The following is a 17,334-nucleotide window of genomic DNA, read 5'->3' as shown; positions in this document are numbered from 1 at the left end:
CAACACATTATGGAAAGTACAGAACCACTCGTATGAGGCTAACTATGGAACTGATGCTATTGCTTGTGTGGAGCCAACTGTAAAGTGTAACTATATGACTGCACTGCAGAAGTTTTAATCCGAAAGAATAGGCAACTTACCCACTCATTTCTAACTAGTGGTGCCCCTGATAAGCAGATAAATTTGAATGGCTACAGGGCGGTTACAAAACATCTAGAGAACATATCCCTTTGTGAGTGACTGACAAGTGAGATTTATGTTATAACTCATAGATTTTAATCTAATGTTCTTTTTTCAAAGAAAATGCTGCATCAATTTCCGACAAGCTCAACCGCAAGGAAATGAGTTTCGCTACAATGCTAGGTATCTGATGTATTTTGTACTAAATGGCAAATTGTTAATACTCGGCTTCATTTTTTCAAACAATGGATGTAGGAAAATAATACATTGAGATCTTGATTTCTAAACAATCAATGGGAGAAAATAATATTTTGATGTATGATAATTCAGGGACAAGAGAAATGGGAAAAAATTACATTGATTGGAATTTCATTTGGGATCAGGAACGGGGAACGATGCATGTGGGAAAACGATCAACGATAGATCAAAGCTCTACTGCAATAAGAAAGATTTCACGAAGAACACAAACGTAAGCATTGAAATTCTAAGCAAATTCCACACATTGAAATTAGCAAGTTTTTCCCACCATATCACTTTGAAATGCACAAAAAAAAAAAAGTTTTCACACCTTGAATATCCATTACCAAAGTCTTAGAAATGTAAGAATATTTAATATTTGGTACAGATTGTCCAGTTCCTCTAGCGTTACCATGCATTTAGTGTCACAACACGATCCTACGAGAACTTCCGAAAGTAATTGTAATCTGACGACATTTCCACGGAGTGCAATTACCCCAATTGCTATTATCTACTCGCCTGGTTAGCATGTTTTCCTGGATAGTACGTTCATTTTTTGTTGTCCCTTCAGAATCGCACTAAACAAGTTCTACTGTATTAGAACAAACATCATTGTAAAAGGATGAATGCTCTACAGCCTTAGGGAACTTAATTCTTTAAAATATTATGGCATTAAATTAAAGGGCATAAAATATAAACAACCACAAACAAAATTCTGGTGAGCAAAGGGCACAACTGTTACGTGATGAATGAAACTGGTAGTTTCATATGAGATGCGGTGGAACTGATCCATCGAAAATGAAAGAGATTCTGCAAATACCACTGTTCAGTGTTCCAACGTACTTGAAAACTGCCAGTGGGACTTGCAACATCTATTCAATTTGTTATTATGAGATGCTTACCGGGATGAGGCATAATGGGCTGAGTTGGGATGGGAATGAGGGCAGATGGCTGTTGCTGCTGCTGTGGCACCTGAGGATATGGCACCCACGCATTAGAAACAGGATCGTAGTACAAAGGATATCCCGTGGCAGGATCATACATGGTGGGAGGTATGTTAGGATCTGTGTACACCAGGGCAGCTTGCTGCATCTGCTGCTGCTGTTGCCACAACTGCTCCTGACGCCTTTGCTTCTCCTCCTCCTCTTGTTGTACTTTCATGGCAAACAGATGCCGCCTTTCTGCTTTGGTCATGTTTGGATTTCTGTGAAAACATAGAAACTTTTAGGTAAAAATTCTCCACAGCAAGATCACCCTATTAAGTTCAACTAGCATCCCATAACAAGGTGTTTGGAATAATAAGGACTTAAAAACAATTGATTTGGAGCAATATTATGAAGAAAGTTTTAACCTTGGCTTGACAACCCACAGGATTAGTTCCAAGAAATTGTTTTTCAATGCTTCGAACAAGAAAATCTATCCTTAGAAAAGAATAAGCTGTTTTCATGAGAAAACAAATTTACAAATAAATTAGCTAAGTAAAAACCATAGAAAATATATTAAGCAAGGAAACATCAAACAGCAAATATCAATAACATCTTTTCCTATGATCGACACATGTTACAAGCTTTTTTAATTCACTAAGTCACTTATTATACTTAATTTTTTAAGACCTATTGAAAGTGGGAAGTTTTTCTGAAGGCTCTAGCAAGACATCTAGACATAAATTGAAAGAAGTTATTACTTAAGGTGCACTGAATGACTCTGGATGGTAAACATGATGGAAAAGTCACACCTATTCACCAGTAAGAACGAACAGGGCACAGGTCTCAGATGTAAATATCGATATTCCAACCACAAATACTTCTGGTATATATGTTCAAAACAAGGGAAAATTTACAATGAATCCAACTTTTATAGAAATTATGGGAGGCAGTAAATTGGAAGCAGCAGCAGAAAATTCTGTTTCAGTTCACGGTACATACTGATATACAGTAGAACCTCGCTTTTATGCCCCCGCAATATACGTTTTCCCGCTATTTGAGACATTTTCGTCAAGTCCCGATGATTTAAGTATCTCTACAATGTTAAGTCTTCCCCGCATTTACGCTGACGAAATTTCAAATGACCCGCTATTTACGCCAGGCCGCCAAAGGGAACATGGTGGATAGCGCACCGTAATCAAGAAGAAAGAGTAGAGATCGGAGCCTGGGATAACATTTTTCCAAGAAGGTTGTAAATATAGGAAAGGAAGTTGTATTTACAGCCTCCTTGCCTTTTTGGCATACCTGTCACCAGCACCACTATCATTAATACGGCCTCTTTGAAATACTACAATAATTCCTTCTTCATCTGTTTCTGACCACTATCGCGGGCATAGAGTTTATATTACTATTAGAGTATTTATGATTGCGGGATTTCCTGGAGATAAGTTGTTTGCGACGTTTAAATTTCATTCCATTTGTTGGTGGTAAATATTGCAGGTTTTCCACTTCACTTGTAAGCATCGTAGTTACGAAAATAGACGCTATGTTTACATTCGTGGTCGTTCTCGTGATGATCCACGCACTGGGTGTTCTCCTTCGTGTACATTATTACCAAGTTCGTCGATCAATTTTAAAGTCGTTTTAATCGTAATCTCTTTTTCCCTGCTCTTTTTGTGACAGCGTCAATAAACGCGAAACAAATACGGAATGGCCCAGAAACGAGAGAGGAAAACTTTTTCAATAGAAGATAAAATTAAAATTTTGGGAAGAGTTGACTCACATATAGGCTCACGCGTTTGCATTGCCAAAGAGCCTGGGATTCCAGTGTCCACGTTAAACACTGTTGTTAAAACTCGCAAAAAGATAGAAACCAGTGTGGTGGAATGCAGACCCAGTGCAAAGAGGCGAAAATATGTTAAGTACTCGAAATATGTTAGACTAGAAGAAATTTTAAAAGAATGGTTTCAGTACACTAGATCCTCGAACATACCCATCAGCGGAGTTATTCTAAAGGAAAAAGCGCAACATGTGGCAATGAGGCTGGGTATTGAAGACTTCAAGGCTTCAAACGGATGGTTAAGCGGGTTTAAGACTAGGCATAATGTTGAATACAAAACAATTTGTGATGAGTCCAATAGTGTTGATCCCCTAACAGTGGCACAGTGGAAGGAACATTGTTTAAGTGAGCATATAGAAGGGTATGCTCCAAAAGACATTTTCAATTTAGATGAGACGGGCCTTTTTTCAATACACGTCCCTGTAAGACTTTAGAGGTGAATCTTGCCCTAGTGGAAAGCATAGCAAAGCTTGTTTAACAGTATTGTTAGGTGCTAATGCTAATGGTAGTGAAAAGTTAAGGCCATTTGTTATTGGAAAATCCAAAATCCCAGATGTTTTAAAAATATCAAGACATATCCCACAACCTATGGTGCTACAGTAAACTCTTGATTTTACGAAGCAGGATTTTACGAAGTTTTCGATTATACGAAGTGATATTGCGGTCCCGGTGAAAAGCCTATGCTAAATACATGGCGCTATTCGATTATACGAAGTTTCGATTATACGAAATTTTTTGAATTTACGAACCTCGGCTCGGTCCCTAGGAGCAAATGGCATTCGTTTATACGAACTACGGCGAAAAATTTGTCAACAAAACTAGTTACGCCGGTGTAAGTAGCTAAAAAATCAGCGCTTCCAACTGTGGTCCATCAAAAGTGCGAAATCGTAAATGATAATGCAACTTTGGAGAGAAATGGGTCGCCAAAAACCTCACTGTAGGAATTTAGGGGGAGTAGGAGTTCAGTTAAAATATCGCGGCTGACATTATGCCCCTATTTACGTGCCTGTTCGTAAACATAGCATCGACAATAATTCGTAGTTTAACATGTCAGGAAGGTCGCGCGGAGTATTTCGTACACCCCTAATTAACCCTTTGCACTGCTGTGAACGTACTTCGAAGACTACTTGACTACTTTTCGCCGAAGCACTTCGAAGGGTCCCTAATCCGGGACCCTTTCCTCGACCAGCTCACCCTCGCTGGCCCCTGAAACTGGGCTATTTTTTAATGCATTACCTGACGCAACCCTGGGTTTAAAAGGGCAAAGGTGCCATGGGGGAAAAAGAGTAAAGTGCGTGTTACTGTGGGGCTGTGCGTCAACCAAACGGGCACGGACAAAATAAGCCCGTTGTCATTGGGAAATTTGAAAGGCCACGGTGCTTAAAACATGTAAAATTGGAAGCCCTCCCCGTTTTTTACCATGCAAATTAAAACAGCTGGATGACCCGAGAAATTTTCCAGCAAACGGTTATACGTCTACAGAGAAAAATTGCTGGAGAGAACAGCAAAATTGTTTTAATAATGGATAATGCCACCGTTCATAAATACGTGGAAGATCTAAAATTGGCTAAAGTTCGAGTCCTCTTTTTACCCCCGAACTCGACTAGCAAGTCCCAGCCCTTGGACCAAGGCATTATCCAGGATTTTAAAGTCCTATACCGGAAGAAGTTTGAGCGGTATTACTTGCGATGGATCGGTATGTATACATTCATCTATTTTGCTCATGTGCGTTTGGATATCGATTTAGATATTTTTATTCATGATTATCATTCTTTAAAATCTATTTGCTACTTTTATACATGGGAACAGAAATTAATAACATCCCGAAATGGACGTTGATACATGCAATCCGCGCCATAATATCTTTTCGTGTATATATTGGCCTTTGTGAATGAACAACTTAAATATCTTAAGTACTGGGCTCTATTTACCGCCAATTTATATTTCAGGCTTCTCGTAATGAAGACGCACTTCCAAGTCTAACCATGAACTTTCTTCTCACGCGCTTCCCTGTTCTCCCATGCTGGGGTTCTGTCTTTCCAAAGCCGTCCCTTCCCTCCTGCCGCCTTTGGCTGATCTTGCTGACACCCACCTTACGCATCCCAAACCCTTCCTTCCCCAGCATTTCCCATTCACTCCCTCCCTAAGGAGACTGAGCTTGTGTGCGTCGCAAAAAAATACGGCCCCCAAAAGTAGACTGAGGCAGAGCTGAAGGCCATTTCCCCACCCTTCTTTGTCCTGCCCCCTTCACCAGTCCTCCTGCTGACCACACTTCTTCCCTCAGGCAATCCCCATCCCACTCTTATTCACCCCACCCACTGGGAACGTTCCCTGATTGTGGAGAAGGGCATGGTTCATCTTTACCTGCAACGGGGGGAAGTTATTAACCAGAGAGAGGCGGAAGAAGTATCTTCCACTATCGGGAAAATGGTGCCGCACTTATAATTGTCTCTCTTCTTCTCAGCTGACTTTTCAATTGAAATTAATTTCTTTGCTCTTTCCACACTATATTTATTTACGATTATGGCGCGACTATTTTTTAGTGCTAAAACTAAGAAAATCTTTTCTCTATGTCAATGATCCTTTGCCTAACTTTCAATACGGCGGAGAAAGGAACACGAAAACTAAATGAGGTGACGGTACAGGTTTTTGCGTGTCATTTTTTGGGAATTCACGCTAGCGAACCAATACTTAACCACGTTGAGAAATGATAAAACGTCTCTTGTAGGAAAACAATCAATGTGGATAATAACGTTTCTATCTATATTTCTCCGATACTGTAAGATGTTTCTCCTGTCGTTTTCCGGTTGGAACCTTGCTCCTGTCGGCATAAAAGGAGAGAAACATACTATATGAACAGGTCACCTCACACCCGGTAAGAAGAATACAGTACTGATGAAGAATTAAGTCTTTTATGGCAACGTCTGCGAAGATGATGGAACACAGTAGTCGGACAGAGAACTCAAACAGAATTTACTTCAAATATTCGCCAGAAGATAATCACATCCTACGTTATTTATGATCGTAATTGAATCTCAGTGAAAATAGAGCACATTCTACTGAAAATACGAAGTAACTCGAAATATTAACTTGCGAAGGTTATTTTGGAAACGGGCTAAGACCCTTGTTTTTCTTTTTTTCTCGTCACTGAGCGATAGAGGGCGACATAAATGGCGGTTAGGCCGGCAGCCGCTAAAATTCCGTGGGTGTCAGAAACAAATATCTTTCTTTTGCATACTTAATAGTAGCTATTGGCTCCTAACCACAAATTTATTACTGTTAATTCTTATAATAAACATTGCAATTCATTATTTGATTACGTTTTCTAAACTGGTCGGGAATTTCTTTAGCGATCGTTGATGTTGAAGTATGAACAAGAAATGGGAATTTTATGGTGGTATAATTATTTAACGATTTTTCACATCATAAATCAATAGCAAAAACCCTTTTCTATGAATTATACCGAGAATAACCACCGAAAACATTTAAATAAGACCACTAAAGACAAAAAACGGCGGAAGAAACAAAAGCGAACATTTTTTTCGTTACTTACGAAAAAGGTTTGAATTTACGAAACTCGATTTTACGAAGTGCCAATTTTCCGGTCCCACTGACTTCGTAAAATCAAGAGTTTACTGTAATACCAAAGCTTGGATAACGTTACATTTCTTTCAGGAACAAATGCAGGCTCTAGATGCCAATATGGGTGGACAAAACCGAAAAATTGTAGTATTTTTAGACCAATGCCCAGCCCACCCAAAAAATATGAATTTGAGGAATATAAAACTGGTGTTCTTCCCACCAAATTGTACCAGCCAATTACAGCCATTAGATTTAGGGATAATCCATGTATTCAAATCCAACTACCAAAGGATTCTAGTGAGAAAAGCAATTAATCTAATGGACAGTGAGAGGGACCCTAAGAGCTTCAAAGTATCAGTTTTAGATGCACTACACTATGTAGCACAATCATGGAAAGAAGTTGATGAGGGAGAAATCGCAAATTGTTTAAAAAAGCTGATGAAGAACATTTTAAAGACTGATCTATGAAATCAGAAAATATGACCTAAAAATCTGATCAGAAAATATGATCTACCTCACTGAGAGTTCAGTACTAATAAAGAATTTTTTGTTATCATAATTAAAGGTTTTATACTTACTATTCATTTAGAACATGATTCATAAGAAAAATAGAACATTTAACTATATTTAAAGGGGTTATTTTTCATTAAATTGTGCCTAACCTCGATTTCACACTTTCCCGCAATTTACACTTTTTTTCCTTGTCCCCGTCAAAAGTGTAAAAGAGGGGTTTTACTGTACATTCCTTAATTAGCAAAGTGACTGGGTTCAGAAAAGCTGAGGATATGAAAGTTCTTTTCATGGAGGCAGAATGTGAGCTACTTAGTACAGTAAAATTCTTAGATATTAAGACTCATACTGTTTTGCTAACTTTTCAGAAAATTATAACTGTCCATGGCAAACATGTGATAATATAGGATGTGCAAATTAAGCATGTGAGTTAATCCACATTTTTATGCATCCAATTTCGAAAAGCAATGCTACTGCTAATTGCAATAATAATGGCCACCTCTCACGAAAGCCTCAGCACTCAAGAATAACAGAAAATTGAGGCAATACATATCATTGAATGGCAAAGTGATTACCAACTAGGGTCACAATTCACACAGCATCGGAGTTTTCATCTTTGATTGACAATATGTACACTGTACAGCCTATGGTAAAACAAAATCAGATGGACAAAACTAGGATAACACAGTAGAACAGATAAGAGGTGATTTGGAAATGTTTACCTGTCTGCAAGCAATGGCTTTTTCTTGGCGGGTCTGTCAGTGCCAGTTGAATCAATACTACCTCGGCCTCTTTTCCTCTCCCTCTTGTCATGGTGATCACCACTTCTAAATCTGTCCAACCTCCAATGCCTATTTCAAAAGAAGTAGTGGATTAATAATTGGAAACTGACGTACTAAAATTATACAAGCATGCATTGATACCATTCATAATTAGTATTCTAAAACTCACACAAAAAATTAAATATTTTGCAAGAGGAGATTTTACTAACCTGTCATACGACTGCTTATTATGATGTCCTTCTTTGTCCAAATATTCCTTGTACCCTCGATCTGAAAATGTAGATCGGAAGAACATTAAAAAGTCACTGAATTAATGCCACCACCTGCCAAAACTTACCATGAACTAATGTATGCATACATGCACTTCACTTGTTTCAATCAAAATTGCATAATTTTTTACACAAGGTTTTCACTTAAATTTCCTACCTACAGTTTTTTAAGGAATTGGTTAGTTTCTGTACCCAGTCTTTGTACGAGTAAGAGATACATCAGGGAGGTCACAACAAATCCAAGATTTTCCGAAGATGTAGGCCATTACTGAGCCTATGAGCCCCTTCAAAAGGTTTGACCAGATGGCAACACAATATCTTTGTGTTCCAACAATTCTGTTTATAGTGAACATCTGTTTAGCACTACAGTCAATAACCGAGGCCAAAAGGAATGGATTAGATCCAAATCAGGTAAAAATTTTAATTCTTACGCAAAACCTTTTTGAAAGACTGATAAAGATATAAAAAGATCTTTTTTTTAAGATAACTTTCTAGTTTATCTGCATCTTAGGTGACATTATCGCCATTCAACTCTTGTGGTTGTTGGTTGAAACTTTCACTTCATTCAGAAAATAAGAAGCACAATGTTAAAACCAAGAACATAAAATGATAGATCGATAAAACAAAAAGCAATAACTTGAACATTGGATCATCATAGCTCCACTGGATGAGTAAAGGGAAACTGCTAATGGTCATCAATTTAAGCATTGAAAATCTCAGTGTCAGTTAAAGTTAGTCACCCACATTTTAATTTCAGTATCTGTCTTCTGACAAGTAAACACACATCCTCCTCCTCACTAATGCTTAACATTCCCTAAGGAAAAACTGGTTTTCAAGATTTTATTCTTACACCGCCACTTCTAAAACACCATACTGTTCAGACCCGAGCAAAACGACTCAAAAAAATTCATGAATATGCCTCAGTGAGACACTGGAAGACCGTGACTCACCTGCCTCTCTCTCATGCTCCTTCATCTGCTCGATCCTCTCCTTCTTTGGTATCCTGAATACTTCCTTGAGGGAGCTCCAGCCCTGCAAGAGGGATGATGCTATTTCCGACAGCATCCTCTGACGCTCCTCTCGGTCCTCAACTTTCCCACCCTCTCCTGTCACAGCCTTATCCTCACTCACACCCCTCACACTCTCCTCCTCCTCCAGCTCCTCTTCCTCCTCCTCGTCTTCATCTTCCTCCACTTCTTCCTCCTCCACTTCCTCAGTCCCATCCTCACCACCAGCCAGGACCTGAGCCTTCCTCCGACTGTTCCTCTGCCCTTGCCAACCTCCCTCTTTACCACCCAACTTCCCCTTCTCCTCGTTCTCCTTGTTGCCCTCCGCATCCACCACTTGCTTCTCGTTCTCCAGATTAAGGGTAGTCGCTCCTTCACCAGCCTTCTCGTCCACATCCCCCTTGGGCCTTGTTGACTCGAGATCATTTGGGACATCTTCCTCGCCTAACGGCAACCTAGGGAGGAATACAATCACTAACATTATTGGGTGTGGACTGTAATCTATCTCTCATAGGATCTTCTGTTATAAAGCTCAACAAGGACTTATCTTTCATTTCCATTAAGAGTATTTTAGTTATGTGCTACAGGTTTTCATCAGTGTTTCATTAAAATTGAATATAGAAATGGTTGAAAAATGCAATTGGATCATGAAAAAATCAAGCCCCATGGTTATACACTTTTCTGACCACTTTTAACTCATGAAAATCAAGAAAATAAAAAAAACCTTGGTAATAGAAGTAAATAATAATAATGGCTAAACAATAATGACAAATTTGCATAAAAATATCATTTGGTTGAATGAAAAGTAATATAAATTTCTAATGATAAATTACATAGTTAGTTATAAACCTTTACAAAGTGGCAAAAAATCAGTCTAGAAAGTTGATTGATACGCCGGTCCTTTGGAGACCTTATCCCTGTTTTCATTAATACAGTATCTAAATGTATATTATTTTGCTCCTGCTTTTGACACTAAAATCTAATGATAAGGCTGTTCACATGGCTTAATTATCACTAACACCAGAAAATTATTTTTTATTTAAAAAAATTTTTCAAGTATGTGATCCATGCAGAATACAGCTCAGTCCAGAGGGTTAATTATGGCACTCATAACATTAAAAATGGATTTTATAAGTCTAAAAATTTAATGAGTGAATATGATTGACATGGGATACACAGGGAATGGACTCAACCTTGAGAATTTTCAAATGATAATGTTTTAAATAACTCTTCATATTTCACAGTACCCATTTTACTCTGCCAGAATTAAATATGAAAATTTACATCATTATTTCTCATCTATCATTTATTCATTATTTATGAACTAACTCTTATATTTATTTCTCAATTACAGTAGAACTTGTTTAGTGCATTTCTGAACGGACAACAAAAAATGAAAGCACTATCCAGGAAAACATGCTAACCAGGCAAGTAGATTATAGCGATTGGGGTAATAGCACTCAGTGGAAAAGTCGTCATAATTACAATTACTTTCGGAAGTAGGATCGCCTTTTTGAGCTCTTTTCGCATTGAAAATCAAGAAAATGAGAACTGGATAGCAGAAAAAGTACCATGTCAATGAAATTCACAATGTTTCATACATTGCCCTGAGACAATTACATAACGGCATCATTCTTCCGTGATTTATCATGTATATGTTTTACAAGTTGAGCTAAGTAATTTCTTTTTCCTCACAGCTTACTCTGAAAATATGACAATAACTCTGAGTATATCATTTGGTTGTTTTAAAACATCATAAAAATTGGTTAAACTTTATTTACCAGTAATCACGGCAACCGCCTTCCGCATTTGTTCTTGAAACGAAACCATATCCATTGTTAAAATGATCGATATATCGATATTGATATGACGCTTAATAATGCACTTATTTATATTTTACAATTTAAATTCACTTTAAACTTTATCCAATATAATCTACCTTTTAATTCCAGTGACGAGATAAAGTATTTTTGCGTCAAGCTTTGTGTTGAGATCCAAAGCATTTTCTGCTCCCACAACACTTGTCAAGCAATGACACACGTACCCCTCACATTCAGAAATGCATTTAGATGCATCATGGTTGTAGAAAGAGAGGTGTGGGATGAAAGTAGGAAGATATATGACAGATAATAATAAAACAACTTTCTTCTAAATAATAAGACTTCAAAAGTTAAAACACCTTCAGAAGATATAAGGAAATGACTTGCGGGTTGCGCCATGGCAAGTGATTGAGTGCACTATCCAGGAAAGCGCCACTATTTAAAACGTACTAACCTAATAATTTTACCTGTATTTTGTCTCGATGGTACTGAGACCAAGAGAAATCTCTGTGTTTAGGTGGAAAATGTGCTAAAGGGAAACGTACTAAGTTCCACTGTACTTAACTACATTGACATGGTCAAAAATGCAAACAAGAAATGAAACAAACAAACAAGCAGGAAGCACTCATTATTTTTATCTGAAGAGTAAAAAGTGCACTAAATTATAGGATAGAAAAATAAATCACTGACCTTTCTTTGGTCCTGTTCAGCTCCTTTCCATTAACACTAGAATTCTGACGAGGCGGAGGGGAAGTTGCTGGACTAGGAGAAGGAGTGGAATTTGCTGAGTTCAGTACTGGGAGGGGTGGGAGAGGCTGTGATAACCAACGCTGCACCACACTTAAGACTTTGCTGTCCTGCAGCATTGTCTTATTTGAAATGGGGAGCTGCGCCAAAGTCTCCAAGATCTGCAAGAGTGAAATAAGCCAAAAAAAAATTGAATTTTGTAAAACTGAGTGATCTAAATAAAGGTAATCACCATGCTTAAGGCAACTCAACAAACATAACGTAAGGATTTTTTGAACAACCATATCCACAAAAAAATCATATTTATTAAATAAACTATTTGAAAACTTTCCTTATTAGCAAAATTATCTTTTAAATAAATGACAAATCACCAGCTACGTTTTCTCCCCAATTATTTTCCCTAAGCAGTGAACTCCAATCCAGATTATTACTTCTTTCGTTATCTTCACTGCACTACAATTTCTGTTATGAAGTCAAGGCAAAAACAGTACAATTAATACCTATTAGATTTAGCAAGATTTCACTGAGATGCCCAAGGCTAGAGCACATACCTCAAACCGAAGGCTCAATGTATCTTCCCAGTCCATGGCATTTGGGGATACTCCACTTCCCATGTCTATCATCCAACTCCAAACCAAGCGCAGACCATGATAATCCAGGAATAACCTTCGGCATGCCTGTTCACCATTCCTCAGTAGAGCCAGCAGCCTGCTACGGGCTCCACGTTCTTCTGCTCTCACCATTAAGCGACACAGAGTTAAAGTATGAGCACGATTTTTTAATCCTGATGCACATAACTTCTCTATTTCCTCCTCCAACTACCAATGGAAAGGATGAAAAAAGATAACGTAGACATTAGCTGCAATGCATAGCTAATTTATAAAATATTACTATACATTACTCTTAGAGGTGTTTCAACAAAAGAGAGAATGCAAACTTAAACTAATGCATTTAAGAAATGATATTTCATATGTTACTACATATTTTTTATAGAAAAATATAAATCAACATAATTATTTGTTCATATTTTAAATAAATGTATGTGAAAGTAATGCACTTGAAAAGGCAAGTGAACATTACACTGCCAAAAATATTAACACAGAAATGGACTTGTTGCTGAAATGTCTTCATTAACGACTTTCATTGCATTAGGTATCAAAGCACTGCATCCCTTTCATTCCAAGACTGCATACGTCTTAGTCTGTGTAAATATTCTAGGGGAAAAACGCCCTCCCTAATCTGGGCACAAAACAGGAACAAATTTTTCATAATGTATCATGATCAATAACCCTCCATAGTGCCATTAACACTTTTAGTATTTCTAGATGTGTTATTATAAGTGAGAGAGTGTTCGTTCTAAAATTTCCCCATGCCTAAACTTAAAACTTGCCTCTGCTTCTTTTCATCTGCAGAGACTTGTCAGGGTAAATGATTGTAAGTGCAGCAAAAGGTGCCGAACTCCTAAGGTGACACTATATTTAAAGGTTAATAATAATAATATTAATATTTTTTCATCAGTAACCTGAATTTTTAAAGGCTACAGAAGATAAAACCCTACAGGTTGCACAACACTTGATGTAATAAGACAGTCTAATAATGCACTTGTTCGGAGCACAAAAAATAATAGGTTACAGTCCTAATGTCCTGATGCTAGTCCAAAAATGTCTCATTTTACTCAAAGGAATTACTGAATTTTAACTTAGGATGCTCTCATAACCCATACAGCTAGCTACCCCAATTTCTAAAATGAAGATTCACTATGCTTGAAACTCACATCCATGTCCTGAAAAAATTCTTTTGGATCCTTCCTCTTTTCTTCTCGCCTCTTAGTTCTCGCAGCGGCGGCTGCAGCAGCTTCCTTCTCCTTCTTCTCACGAGCAAACCCACTCGATGAGGACCGACTGCTGTTACTGCCACTGCTACTACTACTGCTCACACTTCCCCGCTTCTCCTTCTCTGGGTCTTCACCTATCCATCCCCGACACAAGGCTTTCTCACAGTAGCAACGCTGAGCTTCCTTCCTATTGGCAAACAGAGGCATTGGGATATGACAACTTAAGATTCCAAGTTTCCTCACTTGGTCAAAACACTTTCGGTTACACTATAATAATATCAACAGATTTGAGAATTTAAAATAATGTCCTTCGCAGTGAATCAAGAACCGACTACTTAAACAATTAATTTGGTATTTTAGGAGACTTATTTCAACATTTCAAAATCAAATAATAGAAGCATATATACAGCATTTCCTATGAATCCAAAAATCAATACAATTTATTTTTCCATTACAAAAAATATAAAAAATTAAGAACTTGCCCAAAAGTAATACTTTAGAAGGATTTAATAAGCCTTTACATGATTTGGTACCAAATGCATTTAGAAATAATAGACAATACTTAACCAGTTATCTGTCACTTCTATTTCAAGAACTACACAGTAATAAAATAAATTCACTATTCATACTTAAACACAATGCTGACAGAGCTGCAACACTATTTTGTGGCTATGATTGGTGGTAAGGAGAAAATAACAAAAACACTAGAGAGCAAAGCTTTAAAATTGTGACAGCAAATTAAGGAGATGGATAAGCAAATAATAATAATAAATTAAACTTACCCATATCTTTGAAGTTGATAGTCAAATGTGATTTCATCCCCACATGGAATGAATTCTTTGGAGAAGAACCCAATTCTCAACTCTCCATTCACAGTCCACTGTTAAAACAAAAGAGAAATGAATATTCCCTAAATTGTAACAGAAGATAATATGTGAGGGCAGATGCATTAAATATACACCTTTTAATGGAAATCACATGCATAATTATTCTACCCTCCACTCCATAGTAGCCAGGTACTTAAAATTTTCAAATCAAGAAAATTACATTTCCACACATAAACTGAATGATTAATCAATAAAGTAGGATTTCTTCTATTGGCTAAATTTTCATCACAAGATTTGATAAAATTTAATGTAATAAACACTGATGACTTGTTGTGATGCAACATTTCTTCAAGAATACCCCTACTGGATCCAAAATTAACACTGCCAAGAAGAGGTTGCCAAGCAATACCTTTGCCAATTTTCAAGGCCAGAAACTCACGAAAGCCAAATATAAAGTTTTCAATGTCATCACACAATGCTAGGTACAAAATTAACAATTTACATGTAATTATGATTTGATTTGATGGAAAAAAATAGTAAATATTTTTAAGCACTAACAAAACAAAACACAGAAATAAATAGTAGATGAGTCGCTTTAATGTAAACCAGACTTCATAAGACAATGAACTGCATTGTGCCATACTTAATTTACTATAATGCACAATGGATATCCTAATATCATTTAATGCCACCTTTTCAATGCTATTTGATACCTTTAATATAACATAAAGTAATGCAGAAACAATTTGCTTGACATTCAGTCCCACCTCTTGAGTACACGTACATGAGCACATATATGAAGGAAGATATTAGCTCTGAAAAAATCATTTGTCTGTATAGGAATGCAAATGCAGATCTCTAGAGTTACGGTCAGGTATTCAGTCCATCATACATACCACCAAACAATCATCTGTCACTCAAAGTTCTGAGGAGATAAAAAAAATAAGCTGTTTGCATAACTAGACCACTTTGTGTAGCAGTATGTGTGATCATGATTACTAATGCATAATCAGGATAAATAATAAGACTATGACCTGAGGGTGGTTTGATAAGTCCGGGACTTTTTGAATAATATATATTTTTTATAAATTATAGCATTTACCAAGGCCCTCAAAATAAATAGGCGTTTATTTCAGTGATAACCTCTAGGTTCGACCCAAATACCTTACCACCTAACCATTTCTTGATATTTAGAAACTAAGTACTCGCAGGAGCTTAATTCTGGAGAATAGGCAGGGTGGGTAAGCAGTTCACAAGGTTGTCTACTTTAAATGGCTGTTAAACGCAGAATAAAGGACTTCACTACGTCGAAATCTCACAGCCGTTTACTAATAGATGGCAACGAAGGGGACTATTGTTGTACTTATAGTTACTACGTTATAAATAAAAAAGTCACGGACTTATCAAATGACCCTTGTAGTTACAGCAATCAAATTTAACATTTAACCACATGGTAATGCTTAAAGAACATAAGAAAGGATACAACCATTTTGCCAATGGATGCCTCTCATTTTCCTACACATGGTTAATGATAATTATTATCACAAAAATAATGCATCCTTACCTTTTGTGTCTCAGCATTTGGCTCACATGAATGATTGATAAATCGTGAGGTATTCCCCCTAAGAGTTGCATCAATTATGGTATCAGATTTTAATGCCATGAAATAATAGTGACGATTACGTTCTCGTGCATAGTCCTTGGCTCGCCTGCGAAATTCCTTCGGATCTAGCACTTCTCCCACATACTCCATAACAAATGTACCACTGAAATGGTAAATACAAATTAAGAATCTCTTGTTGACATTGAACACTATGCCATTTCATTCCTTTTAATGAACTTGGAGGAATTCCAAGAACCAGAGGTATCAAAGAAGATCAATATATTTCATCAAATTTGTAAACATCATACTCACGCTGGCATATCTTGCAATGCTCTCAAACCAAAACCTTTCTTTTCTGTACGGAAGATTTCAGTTTTAGCATATTCTTTCCTCTGGAACCGTTTATTTGTACAGCAATCCCCAACAGGGCAGCGTGAGCCACTGCAAAAACATGACAAACATAATGATATTCATCAAATATACACACCTTTACGCAATCAGTTGCCATGGAACCAAACATTTCAAGTTAGAAGACTTCTCAATAAAAAAAATCTGAAGAGAAATATTCAGTAAATCAACTCCATAATAATAATAATGAAAAAAAAACCCTCTCTTACCATTCTATCATGAGCAGTCTGTTCAGGCAGTCTTCACCACAACCAGGCTCCCCTCTTGCTTGCTCTTCCTTGGTCAGAGTGCAATCACACACCATGCGCTTGGCTTCCTTACTCCTTGTCCTGAGACAAAAAAAATAAATTAGAACAAATACAAATGAATTCAAGGTCACAAAAGTTGTGATATACTAGGACCAATTCTGACCAAATTCATGTGTTTATTCGAAAGGACAAGGAAGACATTAATCCCACATTATTATGATGCCACAAAAATTTAGATTGGAATACATATACAAAATAATGGCTAGATTTCGTGGCGTTTTACTCATGAATAAGGATTATTGACATTTTTAATCAAATTTACATACCTTTACCCAAATTATAGCTTGCCCATCATTCATTCTCTGATAACATCTAAATTAAAAATAACTTCCAAAATCAGACATTACATTTGTCACTTAAAACAAACAGCAATTCCTCCTTTATACATGCAATTCAGATTAGTCTCATCGTTTACCTATCATCTCCATTGACTTCTGACCTCAATGAATAATGGTCA

The 17,334-nt window shown here is 37.0% G+C and overlaps 1 protein-coding gene across 4 annotated transcripts in view; it reads right to left on the bottom strand.

Moving 5' to 3' along the window:
* The window catches only part of LOC124155803, a 46,130-nt gene that overhangs the window by 12,963 nt on the left and 15,833 nt on the right, over positions 1–17,334 (bottom strand). For all 4 annotated transcript variants that reach the window (XM_046529921.1, XM_046529919.1, XM_046529922.1 and 1 more), the window contains 11 exons: positions 16,779–16,898; positions 16,474–16,602; positions 16,123–16,324; positions 14,514–14,611; positions 13,672–13,918; positions 12,449–12,715; positions 11,841–12,058; positions 9,274–9,785; positions 8,264–8,324; positions 7,995–8,123; positions 1,320–1,621 (listed from right to left, as the gene is read on the bottom strand). In XM_046529921.1, the coding sequence (XP_046385877.1) occupies positions 1,320–1,621; positions 7,995–8,123; positions 8,264–8,324; positions 9,274–9,785; positions 11,841–12,058; positions 12,449–12,715; positions 13,672–13,918; positions 14,514–14,611; positions 16,123–16,324; positions 16,474–16,602; positions 16,779–16,898 (2,285 nt within the window). The remainder of the gene's footprint in view (positions 1–1,319; positions 1,622–7,994; positions 8,124–8,263; positions 8,325–9,273; positions 9,786–11,840; positions 12,059–12,448; positions 12,716–13,671; positions 13,919–14,513; positions 14,612–16,122; positions 16,325–16,473; positions 16,603–16,778; positions 16,899–17,334) is intronic.

This window comes from Ischnura elegans, chromosome 3, assembly GCF_921293095.1.
Source record: "Ischnura elegans chromosome 3, ioIscEleg1.1, whole genome shotgun sequence".
NCBI classification, from domain to species: Eukaryota; Metazoa; Arthropoda; class Insecta; order Odonata; family Coenagrionidae; genus Ischnura; species Ischnura elegans.
The sequence above is the reverse complement of the archived record's forward strand: the minus strand, read 5'-3'. Positions and strand labels throughout refer to the sequence as shown.